Genomic DNA, 27,640 nt, shown 5'->3' with positions numbered 1-27,640 from the left:
GGCTGGTCTCAGACTCCTGACCTCAAGTGATCCGCCAGCATCGGCCTCCCAAAGTGCTGGGATTACAGGCATGAGCCACTGTGCCCAGCCCTCTGTATTGTTCTGATTTTAGTATATGTGCTGCTGAAATGAGCACTTCCCTCTTCTCTTGTATGTGTTTGGTTCGATTACTAAATTTATTCACTTTTGCAATAAACCTTTACTGAGCACCTACTATGTTCCAGGCACTGTCTTAAGGACTGCGGATTCATCAGTGAAAAGCAGACATAGTCCCTTCCCTCACAGAGCTTATACTCTAGTAAATGGAAACATATAATGAATAAACAGATAAATGCACATAATGATGTCATGCAGTGAAGGGGACAAAGTATAAGGAGGGGCTACTATTTTAGATGGGGGGGTTGTATCAGTCAAGATGGGCTAGGGAAGTCAGAGAAGGTTGGGAAGAAAAAGGCTGGCTTCCCCGTTTCTCCCCCTAACTTCCTGTGGGTGCCTCACTTTGTGTGACCTCAGCTAGAGGCCAGCTGACAAAGGAGGCTGAGTAACTTCCAGGGGTCAGCTCTGCAGAGCAGGAAAGAGCAAGAAATCCACTGGAAGCAAAAAGGCCCAAAAGTACCTTGGGAGGTATGCAGCTTTTTCAGTTCACTCCCTGCCTGTAAACTGTCGGGGACCCTAAGATCATTGAAAAAATATTGTGAGGGCTGGGCATGGTGGGTCATGTCTGTAATCCCAGCACTTTGGGAGGCCAAGATGGGTGGATCACCTGAGGTCGGGAGATCGAGACCAGCCTGAACAACATGGAGAAACACCATCTCTACTAAAAATACAAAACTAGCCAGGCGTGGTGGCGTGTGCCTGTAATCCCAGCTACTCGGGAGGCTGAGGCAGGAGAATCGCTTGAACCTGGGAGTTGGAGGTTGCAGTGAGCTGAGATCGTGCCATTGCACTCCAGCCCAGGCAACAAGAGCGAATCTCTCTCTCTCTCTCTCTCTCTCTCTCTCTCTCCCCCCCCCCCATATATATATGTGTATATATATATATAGTGGTAAAATACAGATAGCATAATATTTACCGTCTTAACCATCTTTAGGTGTACAGCTCTTTTGATATTAAGTATAGTCACATTGTTGTGCAACCATCACCATCATCCATCTTGAGAACTCTTCATCCTGCGAAACTGAAGTTCTGGGCCCACTACGCATTAACTCTCCATTCCCCACTCCCCCTAGCTCCTAGCAACCACATTCTGCTTTCTATATGTATGAATTTGACTATGGTAGATGTCTCATATAAGCAGAATCATACAGTGTTTGCTTTTCGTGACTGTTCTATTTCACTTTGCATCGTGTCCTCAAGGTTCATCCATGGTGTAGCATGTATCAGAATGTCCTCCCTTTCTAAAGCGGAGTAATATTCTACTGCATGTGTGTATCACATCTTGCTTATCCTTTCATCTGCTGATAGACACTTGGGTTGCTTCCACCTGCAGGCTATTGAGAATAATGTTGCTATGAAAATGGGTTTGGAAATGTCTCTTCAAGATACACTGCTTTCAGTTCTTTTTTTTCTCTTTTTTCTCTGAGACAGTCTCACTCTGTTGCCCAGGCTGGAGTGCAGTGGCGCAATCTCTGCTCACTGCAACCCCCACTTCCTGGGTCCGAGTGATTCTCCTGCCTCCGTCTCCCGAGTAGCTGGGATTACAGGTGCACACAACCGCACCTGGTTAGTGTGTGTGTGTGTGTGTGTGTGTGTGTGTGTGTGTGTGTATTTTTAGTAGAGATGAGGTTTTGCCATGTTTGTCAGGCTGGCCTCGAACTCCTGACTTCAGGAGTTCTCTGCCTCCCAAAGTGCTGGGATTACAGGAGTGAGTCACCGCGCCTGACCTCAGTTCTTTGGGGTATGTACCTAGAAGCAAAATTGCTGGATCATGTGGTAATTCTATTTTTACTTTTTCAAGGAATCACTATGCTGTTTTCCACAGCATCTGCACCATTTTTCATTGTTATCAACCATTCACAGGGTTCCAGTTTCCCCACATCCTTGCCAAAACTTGTCATTCTGTTTTGTTTTATGGTAGCCATCCTAATGGGCATGAAGTGACTAGGATCATTTTAAGACCCAAACAGTCACAGGCTTTTTCTTGTTGTTGTTGCCCAGGCTGGAGTACAGTGGTGCAATCACAGTTCACTGCAGCCTCAACCTCCTTGGGCTCCGGTGAACCTCCCACCTCAGCCTCCCAAGGAGCTGGGACTACAGGCACACACCACCACATCCAGCTAATTTTTGCGTATTTTGTAGAGACAGAGTTTTGCCTTGTTGGCCAGGCTAGTCTTGAATTCCTGGGCTCAAGCAATCCACCCGCCCCCAGCCTCCCAAACTGCTAGGATTACAGGCACCCAACCTCTTAGGCTTTGTAGCCCAGGTTTGTGATTTCTTTGGCAGTACAATTCTCTTAAAAACTTAGGTTTCTGGCCAGGCGCAGTGGCTCATCCTGTAATTCCAGCACTTTGGGAGGCTGAGGCGGGCAGATCACCTGAGGTTAGGAGTTCGACACCAGCCTGACCAACAGGGTGAAACCCCACCTGTACTAAATACAAAAAATTAGCCGGGCTTGGTAGCACATTCCTGTAATCCCAGCTACTTGGGAGGCTGAGGCAGGAGAATCGCTTGAACCCAGAAGGTGGAGGTTGCAATGAGCCGAGATTATGCCATTGCACTCTAGCCTGGGCAACAAGAGCAAAACTCCATCTCAAAAAAAAAACTTAGGTTTCTTATCCAGTTGACTGCAGTTAATGGTACTAAAACCATACCCACAATACTTTTCAATACATTGTTCTTAAGTCTGCTTTTTTCCTTTGGTTCCTATCCCAAAACTGTCACTCTCAATGTAACGGCAATTAGCAAGAATAACAGGTGGCAGAGTTGCACCTCTAATGTGATCTTGGCTCTGAGAGTTTTTACAGGCATTTTTCACTCAAAGCCTTTAAAAAATGCAATCTTGTACTTTAGCTGATTCTAGCCTTGAAGTACTTTAATTGATAAAAAAGAAATTTTTGGCAGGGCGTGGTGGCTCACACCTGTAATCCCAGCACTTTGGGAGGCTGAGGTGGGCAGATCACCTGAGGTCAGGAGTTTGAGACCAGCATGACCAACATGGAGAAACTCCATCTCTACTAAAAATACAAAATTAGCCAGGCATGGTGGCATATGCCTGTAATCCCAGCTACTCAGGAGGCTGAGGCAGGAGAATCGCTTGAACCCGGGAGGCGGAGGTTGCCGTGAGCCAAGATTGTGCCATTGCACTCCAGCCTGCGCAACAGGAGCAAAACTCCGTCTCAAAAAAAAAGAAAAGCATTTTTAAAAAATTGCTGGGAAGGCCACACTCTTCACTTAGTCTTTGCCCTGAAGCATTTTAATGAATTGCTAATTTTAGTATGCTTAGCACCTTTTTAAAGCTCATCTCTTTCTACTTGGGATCCAGAAATGTCAGACTTTTCCACTTCTGCAAGGACCTACATTTCTGAACTTGCTTCCCTTTTATTTCTACTTGTAGGTCAGCCAGTTCATTTCTGAGCTTATCTTTCTCTTGAATATTTTGACAAATGCAGCCAAAGGTGCCCATAGAGTCTGCTTTCCAAGTTACTGCAGTAAAAGTTTTACCAAATGTTTTGCTTTTGTATGACAAGGATTACCAGCTTCCCTGCTGGCTGCCACAACCACTAAGTCACTGCTGCACATTTTGGTTTTGATGACATAAGCACCCTACTTCTGGTACCAATTTCTTTATCAATGAGGATAGGCTGCATTTTGACATAGTAACAAATGAACTCTGAAATACCAGTGGATTAACACAACGAAGGCTTATTTCCTTTAAACAGATTCTGATACTGTGACTTTCCAGAGCAGCTGTCCTCACGCAATGGCTCAGCAGTCCAGTCTGCTTCCATCTTCTGGTCCACCATGTCTACATGCAGTCTCCACAGTTGTTATGGCAGGAGAAAAGAAAATGGAGGGTCATGGATCAGCTCTTCAATGCTGTAGCAGTTTTGAAACATAGCCCCCTAATTATTTGACATTTCTGCTACTGAGAGGTAGGAGTCTCCTCCCCTTGGATGTGGCCTTATGACAAGTAGAATAGAGTGGGAGTGATATTGGAGCAGTTTCTAAGCTCTGGCCTTAGGAATCTTGCAGCGTTTACGTCCTCTTTCTTGGGATACTCATTCTGGGGATCCAGCCACCAGGCTATGAGGAAGCTTAATATACTGTGTAGAGTACCATATGGAAAACTGAGGCCCCGGTCCTGAGCCCCACCTGAGCCCCAACAACAGCCATCACCAACTTGCCAGCCAGGTGGACAAGCCACCTTGGAAGTAAATCTGTCCAGTCCCCTGTTTAGCAACCCAGCTATTGCCAAGTGGAACAGATTTGAGCCTTCTTGCTGAGACTTGCCCAAATTACAGATTTGTTAGTAAAATAATGATTGTTGTAGTTTCAAATCACTAAGTTTTAGGGTGGTTTGTTAGGCAGCAGTAGCAACTGGAACAAATTCTTTGGCCCAGAAGTGACATGCATCACTCTGCTCATAGTTCATTTGCCAGAAGTAACCACAGGGCTTTGCCTAACTCCAAGGGGACTGGTGAAGCACATGGAAATTTAGCGAGCAGTCTATGTCTCTACCACAGGGTTTAAATAAACCCTCTTTGATAAGGTGACACATGAGCAGAGAATAAAGCAGGAAGCTAGCCATGCAGATATCAAGAGAAAAAGCAATAAAAGCACAGAAACAAAAAGTGCAGAGGTTCTGGAGCCTGGAGGTAGGACTTTGCCCAATATCTTTGTTCATTCAAGGAATAGCCAGGAGACCAGTGTGGCTGGAGTGAGGGAGTAGAGGAAGATGAGAGCAAAGAGTAAGGTTGGGAGGAGAAGGCAGTAGATCCTCTAAGGATGCATAGACCACAGTAAGGATTGGTTTCAGATGTCTGTTGCTGCAAAAACAAACCACTTTAGTGTCTGCCAATATTCTGTGGGTTTTTGAGATTCAGTGGAACCGTTCTTGTAGTCATGATGTTATCTGAGGGCGCTCATATGGGCTGGAATATCCAAGACTCACTCACATGATGCTGTCCAGTACAGTAGCTGGTGCCAGCTGTGGGCTGGAGGTTGCCTGGGGCTATCTTCTGGAGCTCCTCCATGTGGCTTGGGCTTCTTTGGCATGGGGACTGGGTCCTAGAGGGAACATCTCACAAGTGAGTGTTCCAAGAGGTGGGAAGAGGAAGAACTGGCACAGCATGACTTCTACCGTATTCTATTGCGGAAAGCTGCCCTTGTGTCAGAGGCATTCAAACCAGAGCGACTCCATCTTGAATAGGGGTGGGGTAAAATAAGGCTAAGACCTACTGGGTTGCATTTCCAGAAGGTTAGCATTCTTAGTCACAGGATGAGATAGGATGTCGGCACAAGATACAGGTCGCAAAGATTCTGCTGATGAAACAAGATACAGTTAAAAAAAAAAAAAGCCCATCAAAACCAAGATGGCAATAAAAGTGACTCTGGGTCATCCTCACTGTTGATTATATGCAAATTATAATGCATTAGCATGCTAAAAGACACTCCCACCAGCACCATGACAGTTTACAAATGCCATGGCAACATAGGGAAGTTACCCTCTGGTCTAAAACGGGGAGGAACCCTCCATTCTGGGAAATTTCCACCCCTTTCCCAGAAAACTCATGAATAATCCACCCCTTGTTTAACATATAATCAAGAAATAACTGTAAGTATACTCAGGCTGGAGTGGCACAATCTTGGATCACTGCAACCTCCGCCTCCTGGGTTCAAGCAATTCTCCTGCCTCAGCCTCCCGAGCGAGTAGGCTCTGCCACTCCGGCTATTTTTTTTTTTTCTTTTCAGTAGAGATGGGATTTCACCACGTTGCCCAGGCTGGTCTCAAACTCCTGAGCTCAGGCAGTCCACCTGCCTCAGCCTCCCAAAGTGCTAGGATTATAGGCGTGAGCCACTGTACCCGGCCCTATTTACTTATTTTTTGAGACAGGCTCCTGCTCTGTTGCCCAGACTAGAGTTCAGTGCTACAATTACGGCTCACTGCAGTCTTGACCTCCGGGGTTCCAGCGATCCTCCTGCCTCAGCCTCATGAGTAGCTGGGACTAGAGGCATGTGCCACCATGCCTAGCTAACATCATATTATTGTTGGTTGTTCCAAATCTTCACTATTCATTTTTTAAAATTGTAGTAGAATATACATAATAAAATTTACTGTTAGTGATATTTATTACATTTATAACATTTATAACATTCACGATGTTGTTCAATCATCACGACTATCTAGCTCCAAAATAATTTCATCACCCAAAAAGGAAGCTCATTAAGTAAGAACTCCTCATTCCTCCCTTTCCCCAGACCCTGGCAACCACTTATCTGTTTTCTGACTCTATGGATTTGCTAATTCTGAATATTTCACATAAATGGAATCATACCACATGTGGCCTTTTGTATCTGCCTTACCATGCTTTTTAAGCCTTTGCTGACCTAAAATTTTCTCCTTCCTTCCTTCCTCCCTCCCTCCCTCCCTCTCGTCCTTCCTTCCACAGAGTCTCTCTCTGTCACCCAGGCTGGAGTGCAGTGGCATGATCTTGGCTCACTGCAACCTCTGCTTCAAGTGATTCTACTGCCTCAGCCTCAAGAGTAGCTGGGATTACAGGCATGCACCACCATGTCCGGCTAATTTTTGTATTTTTAGTAGAGACAGAGTTTCACCTTGTTGGCCAGGCTGGTCTCAAACTCCTCACCCCAAGTGATCCACCCACCTCGGCCTCCCAAAGTGCTGGGATCACAGGTGTGAGCCACCATGCCTGGAAAAATTTTCCTATTTCTTAATAGATAATCCATTTTGTTTTTCTCAAAACTAGACAGTTTATCAGGTGTCATGTCTCTCACCTTCCCACCCTACTCACCTATAAACTAATATAAGAATAACAGTAACAATAATCATAATTTGCTGACTTCTAATTTTGTTCCAGGTACTTTGGATAAGTGTCTTATATGCACATCTCATTTCACTCTTTCAACTCCTCTGAGAGGCAAGTACTTAAATTATCTTCATTTTACAGTCAGGGAAACTGAGGCACAGTGTTCAAATCATGTAAGCAGTAAGTGGTGGAACCAAGATTCAAATGTAGATCTGCTGGACTCCAGAGTTCAACTTACAGACACTACATTGTGGCTGTTCTTGGTGGACCCCTCCCCTCCTCCCCAGGCTCTCAGAGGATACGGGGTCCCTCCTTTGCTAGTCAGAGCCAGCCCATCCCCCTGTATATTTGACTTCATCTTTTCCCACTGCCCCAGAATTTCATCTATCCCTGCTCTGATATCAGGGTCCCCCTCCCCTTCTGTCGATGGTGTGGGGCTCTTCGCACTTCACACACACACACATGCACATACACAGGCGCATATACACACACACCCCTTCTCCCAACCACTCCACAAAGTGCCCCTGCCTCCTCACTTTTTTGCCTCCCACATCACCTCTCAACCTACTGTGATCTGGCTACCTCCCCATCACACCCTAAATTCTCTGGCCAAGATTCCCACTGGCCTCCTTGTTGCCAAATCTAAGTCCTGTTGTCCTGCTATGTGTCTCTTATGCACTTGGCAAGGCTGAACAGGCCCTTCTTGGAAATGTGTTGCTTTGGTTTCTATGACACAATGCACCCCCACTCCAACACACACATACACACATCCCAGATTCTTGCCCCCAGCCACCACCACCCACCATCTCTCTAGATGCTTCTGTGGTTCTTTCTCCTCCTCTGACCTCTTCAAATGTAGTATGGCAGTTTTAAAACATGTCCATAACTTTTTTTTTTTGAGATAGAGTCTCACTTTGTTGCCCGAGCTGGAGTGTAGTGGTGCGATCAGACGCATGCCACCATGCTCAGCTTATTTTTTTTAACTTTTAAGTTTTTTAAAGAGATAGGGTCTCCCTATGTTGACCAAGCTGGTCTTGAGCTCCTGGGCTCAAGCAATCCTCCCGTCTTGGCCTCCCAAAGTGCTAGGATTACAGACTTGAGCCATGGTGCCCAACAGTGTCTATAAATTATTTGAGACTCCTCCCACTGAGTGGCAGAGTCTGTGTTTCTTCCCCTTGAATCTGAGCCAAACTTAGCGACTCAGACTACAGTACAAATGATTCTATGGTGACTTGTGAGGCTGGGTCATAAGGGCAATGTGGCCTGACTCATGGGAGTCCTGAGCTACAGAGTGTAAGAGGTGTCAACACTCTGAGGTGCCATGCTGTGAGGAAGCCCAACTTGCTCACACAGAGAGACCACAGGGAGAGGCCTTGAGGCTATATGAAGAGAGAGATGCTTGGCCAGCTCCCAGCTGCTCCAGCTCCCCACTGCTCCGGCTTCCATTGTAATCACAAAAGAGACACCAAGGCAGAACCACCCAGATGAGCCCTTCCCAAACTCCTGACCCACAGAAACTGTGAAAGATGATAAAATAATTGTCTTTGAGTGGTGTGTTATGAAGCCATAGACAGTCAAACAGGCATCTTAATCTGCTTGGGCTACTATAACAGCTTAACATGGAGTGGGTGGCTTGACAACACACATTTATTCCTCAGGTCTGCAGGGTGAAGAGTCTTAGATCAAGGTGCTGGCAAATTCCATTCTGCTGGCAGCCAAGGGCCTTATTGTGTATATAACGGCCATCCTATTGTAGCCCCACATGGCACAGAGAAGAGAAGAAGCAAGCTCTCAAGTCTCCTCTTATCAGGGCTGTAATCCCTCCCAAAGGCCCACTTCCAAATACCATCACCTTGGGACTTCAGCATATGAATTTGAGGGAAATACAAACATTCAGCCTGCAGCAGAGGGCTTCCTTGGAGCTCTGACCTGAGCACACTTCATCTCAATGTCATTGTTCTTGCCAGCTCTACATCCACTGCTCTTTCTTTTCTTTTCTTTTCTTTTTTTTTTTTTTTTTTTTGAGATGGAGTCTCACTCTATCACCCAGGCTGGAGTGCAGTGGCACGATCTTGGCTCACTGCAACCTCCACCTCCCGGGTTCAAGTGATTCTCCTGCCTCAGCCTCCTGAGTAGCTAGGACTACAGGTGCATGCCACCACCCCTGGCTGATTTTTGTATTTTTTGTAGAGACAGAGTTTCACCATGTTGGTAAGGCTGGTCTCAAATTCCTGACCTCGTGATCCGCCTGCCTCAGCCTCCCAAAGTGCTGGGATTACAGGCATGAACCACTGCGCCTGGCCCCACTGCCCTTGCTTACAGTAACAGTATTTCAATTTCCCTTTAGGGAACCTCTTCAAGCAGGCTGTCAGTCCAAGAGGTTTCTCTGGGTTAACCACTGCCAGCCACCCAAAGGGTAAGCAAGTAACCAGCCAATCAGAGATACTCCAGTGGGTTCAGTAAATGACATATTACCCAACTGGGGCGAAGGGAATCAATATCAGGGCTTTTCCTGGGACTATAGGGAGAGAGAGATTCTTTTCCCAGCAGTTAAATTTAAAGTCTGTGGCCATTTTGCCACCATATAGGGAAAATCTTCTGACACGGAAGCCAACACAGATGAGGGAAGAGCCAAGAAATAAAAGAGAAAGATCCTGAGCATCTGGATACAGCCATGCCTGAAGCCAGTGTCCCTTGACTTCTCAATTATGTGAGCCTTTATATTCCCTTTGCTTAAAGCCAGTTCAAGTTTAAAACTGCCATTTGCAGTGAGAACAATTCCCTATGCTGTATCTAAGGCCAAGACCTTGCCCCTGACTCTCGGCCAGTATGTCCTGTACAGTGCCATTCAGCTCTGCCAAAAGCTAAGGGCATCAACTTCTCCACAGCTTGGCTTTCCTTCATCTATTTTACATCTCTGTTAATGGGAGCATCACCCACCTGACCTATAAACAGAACACTGGGCCTCTATCCTCTCTCTCTCTCTCTCTCTCCCTCTCAATCCCTCTCACTTACCTTACTTCTTAGTAACCAAGAAGTTCTGCCAACTTAACTTTATGGACATTGTTCAGACCCGCACCCTCCTTTCCATTTCTCCTGCCCACTCCTTCATTATTTCTCATTATTATGAGAAATAATAATCCTTCATTATTTCTCACCTAAATTTTTACAAAATCAATAGATAACTAACATAGAGGTATATAGTAAAAAGTGAATTTCGGCCGGGCGCAGTGGCTCATGCCTGTAATCCCAGCACTTTGGGAGACCGAGGCAGGCAGCTCATGAGGTCAGAAGATAGAGACCATCCTGGCCAACATGGTGAAACCCCGTCTCTACTAAAAAATACAAAAAAACTAGCCGGGCGAGGTGGCGGGCGCCTGTAGTCCCAGCTACTCAGGAGGCTGAGCCAGGAGAGTGGCGTAAACCTGGGAGGGGGAGCTTGCAGTGAGCTGAGATCCGGCCACTGCACTCCAGCCTGGTGACAGAGCAAGATTCCATCTCAAAAAAAAAAAAAAACGAACTTCATTCCACCCTTGCCATCAGTTACCCTCCCCCAAGGCATCTACTGTTACCTCTTTCTTGTCTATTTTCCCAGAAGTTCTCTATATGTGCCATCTTTTTGAGAATTTCAAATGGAGGCATACTATCAAGACTTTTCAGAACACTGCATTTTTCTTCTCTTGAAGTTTGATTAATATAAATAACTACAGCACTAATTTCTTCTTTTTAATGACTGCATAGTATTCCACAGAGATATAATGTATATAACTTGTCTTCCATTGATGGATATTTAAGTTGTGTTCCAGTTATCCGTTAGCACAGAACAAAACCCCCAAACCTAGTGGTATAACACAACCACCACTTGATTATCCTGTGGGTTCTGTGTGTCAGGAATTCAGGCAGGGCACAATGGGGCCAGCTTGTTTCTACTCTGCAATGTTTGAGGCTTCAGCTAGGAAGATTTGAAGGCTGAAGCTGATTCAGTGACTGACCACTGGAATCATCTGGTTCTTCTTCTTCTTTTTTTTAGACGGAGTTTTGCTCTTGTTGCCCAGGCTGGAGTGCAATGGCACGATGTCAGCTCACTGCAATCTCTGCCTCCTGGGTTCAAGCGATTCTCCTGCCTCACCCTCCCTAGTAGCTGGGATGACAGGTGCATGCCACCATGCCTGGCTATTTTAGTATTTTTAGTAGAGATGGGGTTTCACCATGTTGGCCAGGCTGGTCTCGAACTCCTGAACTCAGGTGATCCATCCGCCTTGGCCTCCCAAAATGCTGGGATTACAGGTGTGAGCCACCATGCCCTGACTCTTCTGGTTCTTCTTCACTCACTTCTCTTGTGCTTGAACTGGGATGACTCAATGCTAAGCTTAGCTGGGACTGTGGTGCCTTCAAGTGGCCTCTCCTGATGGTCTTGGCATCCTCACAGCATGGCAGCCTCTGGGTAGACATGGAGCCCTAGGTAGGCATGGTGCCTCAGGGCTCCAAAAGCTAGAGTTCTAGCAGAAGTTGTGCGTCCTTTTATGTCCTGGCCTTGGAAGTCAGAGCGTTACTCCCACCATACTCCATTGGTTGAAGCAGTCATCAGCTCACCCAAGATTCAGAGAGGGTACAAGGATCCCACCTCTCTATAGAGGAATGCGAAAGAATTGGTAGCTGTATTTTAAAACCACCACAGGTTGTCTCCAATCTGTTGCTATTCCTGTAGTTCATTTTACAGTCTAACATCTCTTGAATCTCTTCATTTCTCTGCACCAGGCCAAGATGCTGTCATCTCTGATCTCTTCACTGATCTCTTGCTATCACTCTTGTGCTCAACATACTGTTCTCCTGACAGCAGCCAGATGTCTTTTCAGAGTGAAAGTCAGATCACATCCCACCCCTCTTTATAACCCTTCCATGGCTCCCCACTACCCTTGGGTTGAAGCTCAAACTCCTTACCTCGGCTTATGAGGCCCCACGAGGTCTCACTTCTGCCTGCCTCTCCAATGCCATCTCCTGTCACCATTTGGGGCCTTTAGTTTTGAGCTGCAAGAGTTCCACCCACCACACACACACACACACACACACACACATACACACACACACACACACACACTCTTAAATTAATAAGTATTAAATAGAACATACAAAGCGCTTAAACACTGCACATAATGAGCATAATATGTTTGCTACTATTATTAGACTGTGTTCACTAAATATTTACTGGGCTGCCTACTCAGTGCCAAGCACTATGGGAGGCTCACAGATACAACATGAACAAGAAATATGTGGCCTTGACCAGACGTGGTGTCTCATGCTTATAATCCCAGCACTTTGGGAGGCTGAGGCAGGTGGATCACTTGAGCTCAGGAGTTCAAGACCAGCTTGGGCATCATGGTGAAACCCTGTCTCTACTAAAAATACAAAAAAATTAGCTGGGCGTGATGGTGCAAGCCTGTAGTCCCAACTCCTCAGGTGACTGAGGTGGGAGGATCACCTGAGCCTTGGGATATCAAGGCTGCAGTGAGCTGTGATCATGCCACTGCACTCCAACCTGGGCAACAGATTAAAAAAATTTTTTTAAAAAGAAAAAGAAAAGCTAAAAAGGAAGATGTGGCCCTATCTTGCAGAGCTCATTCATCTGTGTGTCCCCAGCCCCTAGCACAAGGAGAAACAGAATGGATGCTCAAGACACGAAGGCATGTTTGTGCAAGGGTGCCTGATGATGGTTGGAGGGGCACAATGACTTTGCCAAGATCACACAGCAAATGTGGGGCAAAACCAAAGCTGACAGCTCATGACAGGGCGTGAAGTAGATGCAACTGACTGGCACAGGCTGGCTCTCCAGGGAGATGGGTAGTGGGCACACATTGCCCAGGGCAGAACTGGGGCTAGCCCCTAGTCCTCCACCCAAACTCCCTTCTCAAGGTACAAGGGCTGATCCTGTACCAGGGAGGGGTAGGGACTCAAACAGGAAAATAGAAAGAAAGGATGGGGACAGAGTGAGAAGTGAGGACTTCAGAGAGATTAGGGGCTCCCAAGGCAAGTGGAGCCCAGAGAGAGTTGGGAACCTGTGAAGAGGGCAGGGGCTCAGCGAGGAGATGCCGGTTTATATACTGGGGTGGGGGCTCCATAAGGGGTATGGAGACCTAGAGAAGGGACTGACGGTACAGCCAGGAGATGAAGGCTCAGTGAGGGGATGGGTCTTCCATGAAAGGGGTGGGGAACTGCGGGAGTGATGGGAGCTTCGGTAAGGAGTTTGAGGGACTGCATGAGGGGTTGGGACCCAGGGAGTCCGAGGGGTCTCTGTGAGGGACCTGGGGTGTCGGAGCGAGAAGGGAACTCTGGAAGAGGACAGGAGCTGGGGGAGCTGCAGCGGGCCGCTATCTGCAGAACCAGTCCCTGAGATGGGCCGGCGCCCCCCTCCCCGCCCCATGTCACCCCGCCCCGAACTGCGGCGCAGGCGCGAACCGAACCCGCTTTTGCTAGGCTCCTGCTCCGGCTCTCGCTTGCTCGGTGGAGACTGCAGGCAGAGAGGTGAGCTTAGCCCTGCTCTACGCGCGACCAGACCCCTGCCCCATCCCCTGGAGAATCCCCGCGCTCTGCCTGCATCCTCAGCCCAGGCTGTGTCCCGCCTGGGACAGGACCGCTGCGCCTGAGCCTAGGGTTTGGGAGGTGGGGGTCCCAGGGAAGTAGCAGGGGGCAGAGATAGCACCAGCTCCATCGCCCCTGGACACCTCAGGGTTGATAGGCTGGGCAGAGGCTTCAAAGGACACCCCCCACCCCCACCAATACTTCAAACCAAAAACCCATTCCTACCCGTCTCTGCCTCAGTTTCTCTCTAGGGAAAAGGACGCAGTTAGTGTGGACCAGGGGATCGATGGTCCTGTCAGAAAGAGTGGTGCGGGTGCAGGTGGAGAAGGGTGGGGGGGAAATGGCCTGATTTCCCCGACCAACACCCCCCACTCCTCCCTCTTCGGGAGGACGCCCTTCTCCCCCGCCTGGGCAGCGCTGGACGCTGTAGTGGGCGAGTCTGAGGGTCTGGGAAGGAGAACTGAATGAGGCCGTGCAGAGGCAACAGATTCCATCCATCTTCGGCCCCTGGCTCCTGTCACCTTTGCCTATGCCTCCCACCCCTCGCCTCCTCCCTCCGCCGCCGTCTCCCCATGGCGGACAACGCAGCCCCCTCCTCTTCCCGCTCCCTTCCCACCAAGCTCCTCCTGGCTCCCGGCTAGGGACACCTCCCTAGCGGTTCCCATGGCAACGCTCGTCCCGGTTACCTGCGCCCCGCCCCCCGCCAGCTAGACCTACTCCCTGCAACCCTAAAACGTGAGGGGGAGGGGCCAGGCCGAGGGGGAGGCACCGTCAAGGTCACCTTCCTTCTCCAGTACCAGCAGGACTGAGTGATTACATCTATTTGGAGTAGGGGAAGCGGTGAATTGGAGGGGAGGAGTCGACCCAGGCCAACAGTCCCGAAGCCCCCTCCACACCTCCTCACCTGCGGTCTTTAATAATGGTCTCTGCACTGAGGCTCCTACAGTCCCCCAGGCCCCATTTATTCTCCCCACCTGGACCTCCCCAGCGCCTCGGGGAGGGTACAGCGCTGGCCGCACCCCTCCTCACAGCCCGCCCCGCCCACCTCCTCCGGTGAGCCCTCCTCTCCAGACCTCTCGCCCTCCTCCGAGGGTCTGTCGCTTTTAGTGTCTGCCTTTTCCCTTTCTCTGTCATGGCTGCTGTTATTGTTGTTGTTTTTCCTCCTTTTCTTCCCCGCTCTTCTTTTCCCTGAATTGTAAGTGAGGAGGGTGTAAAGCCACTATTTATGGACAGGCTTTCTTGACAGCAATCTTGTGTGACGTGTGCTCCAAGCAGAACCTCCAACCGTGTGGTGTGTGTGTGTGTGTGTGTGTGTGTGTGTGTGTGTGTGTGTGTATGTCGTACCTATCTAGTTATGTCTCAGTATGCTTTGTGAGCATGTGTCTGCGTGTTTCTCTGAGCTGTTTCGGTGAGTTTCTCTATGCAGGGATTTGAGGACCACATCTGATTGGAAGTGAGAGGGACTGTCAGGACCTTTATCTTACCCTTTGGAACAAGCACATTGTTTCATTTTGTAGGATGCTGCTAATTAAGGCTGAGGGCCATCATGGAGACTGGGGTAGAAGCCCAGTCCTCCCCCAGCACCGCCTGGCATTGGTTTGGGCCAAACCTGTATATGGATACACAAGTACCTTCCATTCCCAAGATCTGTGTCCACTTTTGTGAAAAAAAAAAGGGAGGGGTTATTTGATAGATTTCTCTGGAAATCTAACAGCCCTTAAGCCTAAAAGCCTCTAATCCTGAGGGCCCCTGACTTTCACTTCCTGTGGAGTCAAAATTCACTGGAATCTGGAGGCTTTCGGGGGCAGTCCTGGGGAGGACATTTTATAGCCTTGCAGCTTGGGAACTCCAGCCCAAATGTCAGCCATGACAATTACCCCCCAGGAGGCGGTCTGAAGGAGAGTGGAGGATGAGGTGCTCTCACTCCAGACGTGGAGCCTAAAAAGTTCAAGATGGAAGTAATAACAAAAAAAGTACAGTACTAATCACAACAGCTACCATTTCTCAGCATCAGACACAATAACTGTATGAAACAAGTATGATTATTAGGTCTGTTTTACAGATGAGGAAACTGAGACTCAGAAAGGTGGAAGCACTTATCTAAGGTCACACATCCAGGAAGCAGTGTGTCCACGACTCCAGTCCAAGTGGTTAGGCTCCAGAGCCCACAGTCCCAGGTACTGGGTGGCCTCCAGGGTAAACATGCACATTTATTGACGCCTCCAGTTGCCAGGCACTGGGCTAAGCCCTTCAGTGCATTGGCTCATTCGCGTTGTGCTTCGGGAAGGACAGGCTGGGATTCCAAAAGGCCAGACTGTGCTATGAGTGTAGGGTGTCTCAAGTGGGAGGAGAAGCGGGTGGGGCATAAAGATTTGGGGGGGCTTATGAAGGTCACCATGAGCAGCTCCCACTAATCCCTCCCTCTGTCAGCTGCACCTTACCTGCTCCACAAGGATCCATGATGCCGAGCTGCAATCGTTTCTGCAGCTGCAGCCGCGGCCCCAACGTGGAGGATGGCAAGTGGTATGGGGTCCGCTCCTACCTGCACCTCTTCTATGAGGACTGTGCAGGCACTGCTCTCAGCGATGACCCTGAGGGACCTCCGGTCCTGTGCTCCCGCCGGCCCTGGCCCTCACTGTGTTGGAAGGTAAGGCGAGATGAGCAACTCCTGTGATTCCTCTGCCTTGATGGAGGAAATGAGTCTGAATTTGAGGCCCAGAGGAAAAAAGAAGAGATAGCCTAGTAGTTAGGAGTCTTGCACATTCAAGCAACAGAAAATCCAATTCAAATGGGTTTAAATAATGAAGGGAGCCTTCATTGTATTTGTATTTACATGCAAATTATTTACATAATTATTTACATATTTATTGTATGTAAATAATTACAGGTGCAGTGGCTCATGCCTGTAATCTCAGTACTTTGGGAGGCTGAGGTGGGCAGATCACCTGAGGTCTAGAGTTCAACAGCAGCCCTGTCAACATAGCAAAACCCTGTCTCTACTAAAAATACAAAAATGGGCTGGGTGCAGTAGCTCACGCCTGTAATCCCAGCACTTTGGGAGGCTGAGGCTGGCGAATCTCGAGGTCATGAGTTCGAGACCAGCCTGGCCAACATGGTGAAACCCCGTCTCTACTAAAAATACAAAAATTAGCCAGGCGTGGTGGCGGGTGCCTGTCATCCCAGCTACTCAGGAGGCTGAGGCAGGAGAATCGCTTGAAACCGGACGGCGGAAGTTGCAGTGAGCTGAGATCTGGCCATTGCACTCCAGCCTGGGCGACAGAGCAAAACTCCCTCTAAAAAAAAAAAAGAAAAAAAAAATGAGCTGGGCATGGTGGCGGGCGCCTGTAATCCCAGTTACTTTGGAAGCTGAGGCAGGAGAATCACTTGAACCCAGGAGGCAGAGGTTGCAGTGAGCCAAGATCACACCATTGCACTCCAACTGGGTGACAGAGCAAGACTCTGTCTCAAAAAAAAAAAAAAAAAGAAGATGGGAAAATGTTGCTCAGTTTTTAGAAGAGACCCAAGGTTGCATACTTTCAGGCAAAGTTTGATCCAGTAGTTCAACCCTTTATACCACGGACTTTGCAAGTTTTCTTAGTCTTCAGCCTCCTCATGGTGCCCCCACCCTGGTAGCCTGTTAGCTTCAGACTCTCCCATGTTCCCCAAATGGCCACTACTGTGTGGACCCTCAGATCTTCACTCCACACCATCTAAGGGAAGTCAGCATGTCCTGTGGTATTTCCTTCAGAAAAGAAAATAGCCTATAATCCCATCACTTTGGGAGGCCAAGGTGGGTGGATCACCTGAGGTCAGGAGTTCGAGACCAGCCTAGCCAGCGTGGTGAAACCTCATCTCTACTAGAAATGCAAAAATTAGCTGGGTGGTGATGGGCGCCTGTAATCCCAGCTACTCTGGAGGCTGAGGCAGGAGATTCACTAGAACCCGGGAGACAGCGGTTGCAGTGAGCAGAGATTGTGCCATTGCACTCCAGCCTGCGCAACAAGAGTGAAATTCTGTCTCAAAAAAGAAAAAGAAAAATGGCCAGGGGTACTAGCTCACACCTATAATCCCAGCACTTTGAGAGGCTGAGGCGGGAGGATTGCAAGCAGCCCAGGAATTCAAGATCAGCCTGGGCAACATAGTGAGACTTCATCTCTACTAAAAATAAAAAATTAACTGGATGTAGTGGCGCGGGCCTGTGATGCCAACTACTCAAGAGGCTGAGCCAGGAGGATCGCTTGCACCCAGGAGGTAGAGGCTGCAGTGAGCCATGATTGTGCCACTGCACTCCAGCCTGGGCAACAGAGTGAGACTCTGTTAAGAAAAAAAAAAAAAGAAAAGAAAAGAAAAGAGAGAAAAAAGGAAGAGAGAAAGCAAAATAGCAAGACATTAAAAACTTATTACCATTTACCTTAGCACCAAAAAAGAGAGAAATACTTAGGTGTAAATCCAACAAAATATCTGCAATATGAAAAGAACTACAAAACTCAAAAGATATCAAATAACTAAATAAATGGAGAAATAGTTCATGTCCGTGGATTGGAATAGTCAATATTGTCAAGATGTTAGTTCTTCTCAACCTGATCTTTGATTCAATGCAATGCCAATCAAAACCCCAGCAAGTTATTTTGTGGACATCAACAAACTGACTCTATAGTTTATATGGAGAGGTAAAAGATTCAGGATAGCCAGAAATTTAAAACACCATTTATAAGAAACAATGCTGTGGCCGGGCGCGGTGGCTCAAGCCTGTAATCCCAGCACTTTGGGAGGCCAAGACGGGCAGATCACGAGGTCAGGAGATCGAGACCATCCTGGCTAACATGGTGAAACCCCGTCTCTACTAAAATACAAAAAACTAGCCGGGCGACGTGGCGGGCGCCTGTAGGCCCAGCTACTCGGGAGGCTGAGGCAGGAGAATGGCGTGAGCCCGGGAGGCGGAGCTTGCAGTGAGCTGAGATCTGGCCACTGCACTCCAGCCTGGGCGTCAGAGCGAGACTCCGTCTCAAAAAAAAAAAAAAAAAAAAAAAAAAAAAATGCTTTTCATTTCCAGAAGTCCCGACAAGCGTTGCATTGGCTCTCATTGGGTCACTTGCCAGCCTTGAACTAATTACTATGGTTAAGAGATGGACTATGCTGACTGGTAGGAAGTGAGATTCAACTCACTTAAATCTTACTGTGGTTTCCCAGTGGTAGACTGGAGTACCTTGCCAGGGCAGCAAAAAAATGTGAAGAATTGATGTCTGTAACAGCCAAGGAGACTAGTCAGCCAGGGTGCACCAATGGGTCAAGGTGCAGAGGTGGCAATGTGCTGAGTCCCTGCTATGGGCATAGCTCTTTGCTAAATACTCTCGGGAGACTGAGGCAGAGGGTCCCTCCTTCTGCTTTCAAAGGACTTCACTCTAGTGAGGAGGTAAGGTGCCAACTTGTGCAGAGAGACCAACTTACATAACTTCAGGTCAGGTCTGTAGAGAACACGAGGAGAGGCCGGGCGCGGTGGCTCAAGCCTGTAATCCCAGCACTTTGGGAGGCCGAGACGGGCGGATCACAAGGTCAGGAGATCGAGACCATCCTGGCTAACATGGTGAAACCCCTTCTTTACTAAAAATATATATATAAAAACTAGCCAGGCGAGGTGGCGGCTGCCTGTAGTCCCAGCTACTCGGGAGGCTGAGGCAGGAGAATGGCGTAAAAAACCCGGGAGGCGGAGCTTGCAGTGAGCTGAGATCTGGCCACTGCAGTCCAGCCTGGGCGACAGAGCGAGACTCCGTCTCAAAAAAAAAAAAAAAGAGAGAGAGAACACGAGGAGAGGAAATGATCAAGGAAGACTTCCAAGGAAAGGTTAGTGTGTATTAAAAATTTTTAAGCATCTTATTGCCAGGCACTGTGCTAGGCTCTTGGGAACACAGAATTTAAGACACGAGGTCCCTGTCCTTGAGGAACTCTTTTAGCTGTGGTTTATTTAGTCATTCAGCAAACATTTATTCAGCCTTTGCTCTGTACCAGCACGTGCTAGGCACAGAAGACTCCTAGTGAGCCAAAACAGGCACAGTCTCTGCTCTCATGGGGCTCTCAGTACTGCGGGAGAGGCAGACATCACTTACATGGCAACCAAAATACATGTCCAAGTGTGTTCAATGGTAAGTGTATTGAAGAATGAATAGGCACAGAGTTTGCCCAGAGTAAAGCAAGGGACCCAACTCAGTCCAGGGATCTCCTCCCTGAGGAGGTGAGGTTTGAGATGAGATCTAATGGTGCATAGGAGTTAACCTAGTAGAGACAGGGAAGGTAGAAAGCACAAAGAGATGAATTGGGATGGAGGGAAATGCAGGGTTGGCCGGAGAAACCCACTGCTAGGTGGGAGCTGGGCAGGAAATTAAGGGGCCTCAGGATTCCAAATAGAACATGACAGTTTATGCCTCCTTTCAGTTAGACCCTAGCAGTGTGCTCTGTGATTCCAATCTCCTAAGGATGGATAGAGTGGTCACCCTTAAGTCTGGTGAGGATCCAAGGAGATCCCTTGGTCAGAGGCCCCTGGCTGACCCTGACTGCTTCCTGGTCTGTCTGCTTCTCCCCAGATCAGCCTGTCCTCGGGGACCCTGCTTCTGCTGCTGGGTGTGGCGGCTCTGACCACTGGCTATGCAGTGCCCCCCAAGCTGGAGGGCATCGGTGAGGGTGAGTTCCTGGTGTTGGATCAGCGGGCAGCTGACTACAACCAGGCCCTGGGCACCTGTCGCCTGGCAGGCACAGCGCTCTGTGTGGCGGCTGGGGTTCTGCTCGCCATCTGCCTCTTCTGGGCCATGACAGGCTGGCTGAGCCAGGACACCAAGGCAGAGCCCTTGGACCCCGAAGCTGACAGCCACGTGGAGGTCTTCGGGGATGAGCCAGAGCAGCAGCTGTCCCCCATCTTCCGCAATGCCAGTGGCCAGCCATGGTTCTCGCCACCCGCCAGCCCCTTTGGGCAATCTTCTGTGCAGACTATCCAGCCCAAGAGGGACTCCTGAGCTGCCCACATGGTCTAAGGAGGAGCCAGATGTGGGTCCTGGATCCTTCCCCCTTCTCACCACAACCCCCTCTCAGTGTTTCCCCGACTTCTCCCTTTTAGCAGGGTCATTTTAGAGCCCAAATCCAGGTCAAGTCTGGCGCTCAAATCCCAGTGCTCCCTCCCCAAGGTTGGGGCCCCAGCTCTTCCAAGATGCCAACCTTCCTCAAGTCTTCCCAAAACTTCCTACCCACACCCTCTTCCCAAGGCCCTTAGGGGCAGAAAACATCTCCTTCAACCCGTCCCCACTCCTTCCTCTGCATGACCTTGGGCAAGCCCCTTGCCCTTTCAAACGATCAGCTCCTGCCTCTCTGCCATGAGGGCTTTGGATTGGATTCCTCTTCTTGCCAGGCTGAGGACACGCACTGCCCTCCATAGACACAGATGAAGGGGTGGGGGTCATTCAGCTCGAATGGGTCCCAGATGCTCACTTGGACTTTCCCTGCAGGATGTATGAAGATGTATGCCTCTCACAGTGTGTCTTCTACCTGCATTTTGGCATCAGAGCCCCCCAGCCCACCCACCATAGGCAATTACTAGCCCCAGTTGATAGGTGAGGTGGGTGAAGGAGGCTGGAGGTGGCAGTGTCCAAGGTCACACAACAAAGCAGCATGCAGGAACTAGAAACACATCTTCAGCCTCCTCCTGGTCCAGCTCTTGTGCTACAGGTGGGGCAGAGCCAGCCCCACACCTTCCTGGTTCCCTGAGTGTCCTCAGGGTGGAGGACAGGTTTGGCCCAGAAAGACTAGCCAGAGGCCTGATGTTCCCAGGTGGTTCTGGATATTCTTTGGATACGGATTTAAATGGCCTCTAAGAGCCGGGGGTAGGGGGCAGGAATAGTGGGTTGTCTTTGCCCCTCAAAGTCCACCTACCTAGAAACCAAGCCCACAAGCCTTGGCCGTGAGACTGATAATAAATGTGCCCTCTCAGAGGCACCAGCCCCTCCCTCGCCAGCCGGAGGCGTCATCTCTCTTCTGTACCACTAGAGGGAGCTCCGATACGGCTGGAGAGCAGTACTCAAGGCTCTCGCCCACTCCCCTCCCTAACTTACCTTCAGTCTCCACCAGCCTGAAGGCCTCCTGGGGGATCCTCAGGCCGCCCCCACCAGGGCACACCCTACTGTCCTTGTGCCTCACGCCCCCTCCTCATCCTGCACCCCTTCCATCCCACCTTCCCTTTCAATAAACAGTTGGGATGGATACTGACTTTGTTTCCTTTCTCCCTGGCCACTGGGGTGTGGGGAGGAGAAAGACAGACTCTTAAGAGCACCTACTGTGTGCTGGGCACGACCCATTATTTCTCATTTGCTCCTCAGAATAACCTGTTGAGAAAAGAACTGGTCTCCTTCTTCTTTTTTTTTTTTTTTAAGTAGAGACGGGCGTTTCACCGTGTTAGCCAGGATGGTCTTCAATCTCTTGACCTCATGATCCACCCGCCTTCGGCGCCTCCCAAAGTGCTTGGGATTACCAGGTGTGAGCCACCGCGCCCGCCTTTTTTTTTTTTTTTTTTTTGGGAGGATGTCTTGCTCTGTGGCCCAGGTTGGAATGCAGCGGAGAGATCAGAGATCTCGGCTCACTGCAACCTCCGCCTCCCGGGTTCAAGAGATTCTCCTGCTTCAGCCTCCCAAATAGCTGGTATTACAGGCACACGCCACCAGGCCTGGCTAATTTTTGTATTTTTAGTGGAGACAGCGTTTCACCACGTTGGCCAGGCTGGTCTTGAACTCCTGACCTCAAATGATCCGCCTGCCTCAGCCTCCCAAAGTGCTGGGATTACAGGGTGAGCCACCGTACCTGTCCTTATTGTCTTCATTTTACAGATGCGGTAACTGATGATCAGAGAGGTGAGTCCTTTGCCTAAGGCTTCCCCGTGGTGGATTTACTTTTATTTTATTTTAATTCTTTTTATTTCAGTAGCCTTTGGGGCCCAAGTGGGTTTTGGTTACATGAATGAGTTCCATAGTGATTCTGAGATTTTAGTGCACCCATCACCGGAGCAGTGTACACTGTACCCAATAGGCAGTCTTTTATCCCTCATCCCCTCCCAACCTCCCCGGACTCAGTTCCCAAAGTTCATTATATCACTCTGTATGCCTATGCATCCTCATAGCTTAGCTTCCACTTATATAAGTGAGAACCTACTGTATCTGGATTTCCGTTCCTGAGTTACTTCACTTAGGATCATGGCCTCCAGCTCCACCCAAGTCCTGCAGTGGATTTAAATGCTCAGCCAAGGGGCCGGGCGCGGTGGCTTAAGCCTGTAATCCCAGCACTTTGGGAGGCCGAGACGGGCAGATCACGAGGTCAGGAGATTGAGACCATCCTGGCGAACACGGTGAAACCCCGTCTCTACTGAAAATACAAAATCTAGCCGGGCGAGGTGGCGGGCCCCTGTAGTCCCAGCTACTCGGGAGGCTGAGGCAGGAGAATGGCGTAAACCCGGGAGGCGGAGCTTGCAGTGAGCTGAGATCCGGCCACTGCACTCCAGCTTGGGCGACAGGGCAAGACTCCGTCTCAAAAAAAAAAAAATGCTCAGCCAAGGGCCGGGAGTGGTGGCTGGGCCAGGCGAGGTGGCTCTCGCCTGTAATCCCAGCACTTTAGGAGGCCAAAGTGGGTGAATCATCTGAGGTCAGGAGTTCAAGACCAGACTGGCCAAAATGGTAAAACCGTGTAGCTACTTTTTAGGAGTTACAATTAGCTGGACGTGGTGGTGCACAACTGTAATCCCAGCTACTCGGGAGACTGAGACAGGAGAATTGCTTGAACCCGGGTGGCGGAGGTTGCAGTGAGTCGAGATCGCACCATTGCACTCCAGCCTGGGGGACAGAGTGAAACTCCGTCTCAAAAAAAAAAAAAAAAAAAAAAGCTTAGCCTGATTGGCCTATTGCCTGAGTGCGGAGCTCCTGTCTTTGGGTGGGAAGGAGATTTCTCAGCCACCTTGATAACTCACTTCCCCTAGTTCTGAAAGGAATGTGAGGGCCAGGGTGTGGGAGAGGGGGCTGAGGTCAAACATGAGATCTTTTCCAGGCCTGGAAGAGTAATTAACCCCTTCTGGCACTCACCAGAGGCTGGGCCTTGTTCTTAGTGCCTTACAGAATTCAGGAATTCATTTAACCAAGATGACAGCCTCTGAGGTGGCGGCTATTATTCTCAAACCTAGTTTTTCCTAAACTCCAGGCTTGCGTTTCCATCTGCATTCACCTGTATGTTGAATTTAAGCTCAACTATCTCAAACTGTTCTCTTTATTACCCCTCCCCGACAAAACTTGCCTCTACTATGCTACCCACATCTTAGAGAGTAGCGGCCCCATCCTTCTGGCTGCTCCAGCCAAAACCTCCTCTCTTTCCTCACACCCTGAATCCATTCCATCAGCAAGTGCTGTCAACTCAACCTTGGAAATATATCTTCTACCCAACTACATTTCGACATCCCCATGGCTGACTCCATGGTCTGAGCCACCATCGCCTCCCATCTGGATCATAGTACCAGCTTCCCCCGGTCTCCTGGCTTCTGAGGTTTGAACCCCACCCTACCCCAAGCCTTGACTCCCCAAGTCTAATTGCTACACAGCGGCCAGACAGATCTTGTTAGAACATAAGTTAGATCATGTTTCTCCTCCACTCCAAACCTTCCCATGGCTCCCACCTTACTCAGAATAGCCAAAACCCTCCCTGTGGCCTCCAAGGCCTTACACAATTTGCTGATTTCCATTCCCCCCGCACCTTCTTCTGTAACCCCAACTCCCATCGCTCTCCAGGTTCCTGCGTCCTCTCCAGCCAGGACCTTGACTCAGGGCCTTTGCCTCACTGTTCCCTCTGCTGGGGTGCTCCTCCCCAGTTGACCACATGGGCAATTCCTTCAAGTCATTGCTCAAACATCACCTTCTCAGTAAGGCCATCCCTGAGCAGCCTATTTAGAATTGCAACCAGGCCAGGCACGGTGGCTCAAGCCTGTAATCCCAACACTTTGGGAGGCCGAGGCAGGTGGATCACCTGAGGTCGGGCATGGAGACCCGCCTGACCAACATGGAGAAACCCCGTCTCTACTAAAAATACAAAATTACCCGGGCATGGTGGCACATGCCTGTAATCCCAGCTACTCGGGAGGCCGAGGCAGGAGAATCGCTTGAACACGGGAGGCGGAGATTGTGGTGAGCTGAGATGGCACCATGCACTCCAGCCTGGGCAACAAGAGCGAAACTCCATCTCAAAAAAACAAAAAAATGCAACCATGCCGGCCAGGTGGAGTGGCTCACACCTATAATCCCAGCACTTTGGGAGGCCAACGTGGGCAGATCACCTGAGGTCAGGAGTTGGAGACCAGCCTGGGCAATATGGTGAAACCCTATCTCTACTAAAAGTACAAAAATTACCCAGTCATGGTGGCATATGCCTGTAATCCCAGCTGCTCAAGAGGCTGAGGCATGACACTCGAACTCAGGAGGTGGAGGTTGCAGTGGGCTGAGATCACGCCATTGCACTCCAGCTTGGGGGACAGAGCGAGACTCTGTCTCAAAAAAATAAGGGAAGCTAACACGGGGAATAAATGGTGCAGGCAGTTTGACAATATCAAAATAGAAAATACATATGCCCTTTGATTTCTCCGTCTTATGCAGGTGGATCTATAGGTTCAACTCTACATGTTGGAACACTATAGTATTATTTGTAATGAAAACATTTGGAAACAACATAAATGCTCACGGTAGGGGACTAGTTAATAAAATATGGTAAGGCTGAGTGCAGTGACTCACACCTGTCATCCAGTGCTTTGGGAGGCCAAGGCAGGAGGATCACTTCAGGCCAGGAGATCAAGACCAGCCTGGGCAACATAGGGCAACATAGCAAGGCCCCATCTCTACAAAAAATTAAAAATTAGCTGGGCATGGTGGCACATGCCTGTAGTCTCAGCTATTAATATTTGGGAGGCTGAGGCAGGAGGATCACACCACTGCACTTTAGCCTGCATACTGAGTAACAAAGCAAAACCCTATCTCTCTTTAAAAAAAAAATTGTGGGGAAAGGACACTTCTTTTTTTTTTTGAGACAGAGTTTCACTCTTGTTGCCCAGGCTGGAGTGCAATGGCACGATCTCAGCTCACCGCAACCTCCATCTCCTGGGTTCAAGCAATTCTCCTGCCTCAGCCTCCCGAGTAGCTGAGATTATAGGCATGCACCACCATGCCTGGCTAATTTTGTATCTTTAATGGAGACGGGGTTTCTCCATGTTGGTCAGGCTGATCTCAAACTCCCAACCTCAGGTGATCCACCTGCCTCGGCCTCCCAAAGTGCTGGGATTACAGGCGTGAGCCACCACACCCAGCCAGGACAAGTCTTCTTACAGAAGAATTCCAATTAGTAAATGTAGAAGGATTGAGAGAAATTGAAAATCATCATTAGAACACCAGAATAATAATTGCTGCAGGCAACATCTAGCAATGAACAATAAAATGAGTGTGTGAAACTTTAAGGAGAAACAAGGTTTTTTTTTTTAGAAACAGGATCTTACTACGTTGTCCAGGCTGGTCTGGAACTCCTGGGCTCAATGGGATCCTCCCACCTCATGCTCCCCAGTAGCTATTACTACAGGCACATACTACCCCACCAGTCTTGAAACAAGATATTTGCACAGACTCAAAGTATCTACCTCCAAATATGTATTAATTAGTATGGCGGTTTTAACATATGCATACAAGTTCTTTGATGCTCTGCCATCTAGGAAATGGAGTTTAATTTTTCTCCTCTTGAGTGTGGGCTGGGCTCAGCAACTTGCTTCTAACAAGTAGAATGTGGAAAAGCAAAAACAGTGACTTCACAGTGGAAAAATCGGTCAGACACCTCCTTAACCAAATGAAGGCTGGCACCGCTAGTTGAAAGTTTTGTTGATATCACAGCCTCTGAAATGATGTGGTGAGAAGGGCGCTTTGCCTGGGTGGTATTCTTCCCCCAAATCCGTAACTTCAGCCTAATCATGAGAAGACTCATTCTACGAAAGATCTGACCAGCACTCTTCAAAGGTGTCCAGGTCACAAAAGACAAGGAAAGGACAAGAAACGCTCTCAGGTTGGAGGAGACTAAGGAGACATGGCTGAAGGATACCCCTGTGCTGTCCATGTAACTCTTTGATAAATCTACAATTACTTCAAAATAGAGAGCAAAAAATACAATTGCTGGTGCGGTGTAATACAAAAAATACAGGTGCGGTGGCTTACGCCTGTAATCCCAGCACTTTGGGAGGCTGAGAAGGGCAGATTACTTGCGGTCAGAAGTTCGAGACCAGCCTGGCCAACATGGTGAAACCCTGTCTCTACTAAAAATGCAAAAATCAGCCGGGCATGGTGGCAGTCACCTGTAATTCCAGCTACTCGAGTAGCTGAGGCAGCAAAATCTCTTGAACCCAGGAGGCAGAGCTTGCAGTGAGCTGAGATTGTGCCACTGCACTCCAGCCTGGGCAACAGAGCGAGACATTGTCTCAAAAAAAAAAAAAAAAAAAAATTACTGTGGTCAAGATGGAGTAACAGGGATCTGGTTTAACACACCCCAAAAAGGACCTAAGAAAGGACCATTCCCTCTCCTCTCTGAGGTGGGAAGATCTGGGAAGGAGAGGAGGCTGACCAGTGAGGTCCACCTTCTACTCCACCCCTCTTCTATCCAAGATTCTGAGCAACCAACCCCCACACCACCCTGGAAGCTCCCTCCCTCCTGCTGAGTCCAGCATGCCCTCTCCATCCCTACTGATCCAGGGGACTAGGTTAGCTCAGGAAGTCTCTCTAACTCACCCACAACTGGACCAAAGAAGGAGTGACCTGGGGCCACTGCCTTGTCCCTGGGAACACTGTGCCAGGGCAGGGGGCTGAGATGCCCCAGGGTAAGAGAGAGAAACTGATTTTTTTTTTTTTTCCTAAGACAGAGTTTCACTCTTGTTACCCAGGCTGGAGTGCAATGTGCAATTTCTGCCTCCTAGGTTCAAACGATTCTCCTGCCTCAGCCTCCAGAGTATCTGGGATTACAGGCATGCACCACCATGCCCACCCCCACCC

At 49.0% G+C, this 27,640-nt stretch overlaps 2 protein-coding genes across 6 annotated transcripts; one reads left to right on the top strand and one right to left on the bottom strand.

Annotated features, from left to right (window-relative positions):
• Positions 1-3,807: 3,807 nt before the first annotated feature.
• LOC108544553 (uncharacterized) lies at positions 3,808-14,100 on the bottom strand. Of its 3 annotated transcripts, none has more exons than XR_001889879.1 (3): positions 5,398-5,484; positions 5,115-5,226; positions 3,808-3,975 (listed from the first exon to the last, which is right to left on the bottom strand). XR_001889879.1 is itself a non-coding variant. In XM_017895748.1 (3 exons), the coding sequence occupies exons 1-3, from the start codon at positions 14,058-14,060 to the stop codon at positions 3,965-3,967; spliced, it is 396 nt and encodes a 131-aa protein (XP_017751237.1). In that variant the 5' UTR covers positions 14,061-14,100; the 3' UTR covers positions 3,808-3,964. The 3 variants fall into 3 exon arrangements, 2 of the variants coding, with proteins under 2 accessions (XP_017751237.1, XP_017751236.1); XM_017895748.1 differs by lacking the exon at positions 5,398-5,484 and adding an exon at positions 13,788-14,100; XM_017895747.1 differs by lacking the exon at positions 5,398-5,484 and adding an exon at positions 13,788-14,100 and having other exon boundaries at positions 3,808-3,964.
• Positions 13,447-21,809, top strand: NRSN2 (neurensin 2). 3 transcript variants are annotated; one of them, XM_017895744.1, is made up of 4 exons: positions 13,447-13,505; positions 15,625-15,739; positions 15,993-16,209; positions 20,141-21,809. In XM_017895744.1, exons 3-4 carry the CDS (start codon positions 16,021-16,023, stop codon positions 20,564-20,566), a joined length of 615 nt encoding a protein of 204 aa, XP_017751233.1. In that variant the 5' UTR covers positions 13,447-13,505; positions 15,625-15,739; positions 15,993-16,020; the 3' UTR covers positions 20,567-21,809. The 3 variants fall into 3 exon arrangements, with proteins under 3 accessions (XP_017751233.1, XP_017751235.1, XP_017751234.1); XM_017895745.1 differs by lacking the exon at positions 13,447-13,505 and adding an exon at positions 14,327-14,615; XM_017895746.1 differs by lacking the exon at positions 15,625-15,739 and having other exon boundaries at positions 13,482-13,505.
• The last annotated feature ends 5,831 nt before the right edge of the window (positions 21,810-27,640 follow it).

Source organism: Rhinopithecus bieti, unplaced genomic scaffold, assembly GCF_001698545.2.
Source record: "Rhinopithecus bieti isolate Rb0 unplaced genomic scaffold, ASM169854v2 scaffold_27016, whole genome shotgun sequence".
Lineage (NCBI taxonomy): Eukaryota > Metazoa > Chordata > Mammalia > Primates > Cercopithecidae > Rhinopithecus > Rhinopithecus bieti.
Note: the sequence above shows the minus strand (reverse complement) of the source record. Positions and strands in the feature narration are given on the sequence as shown.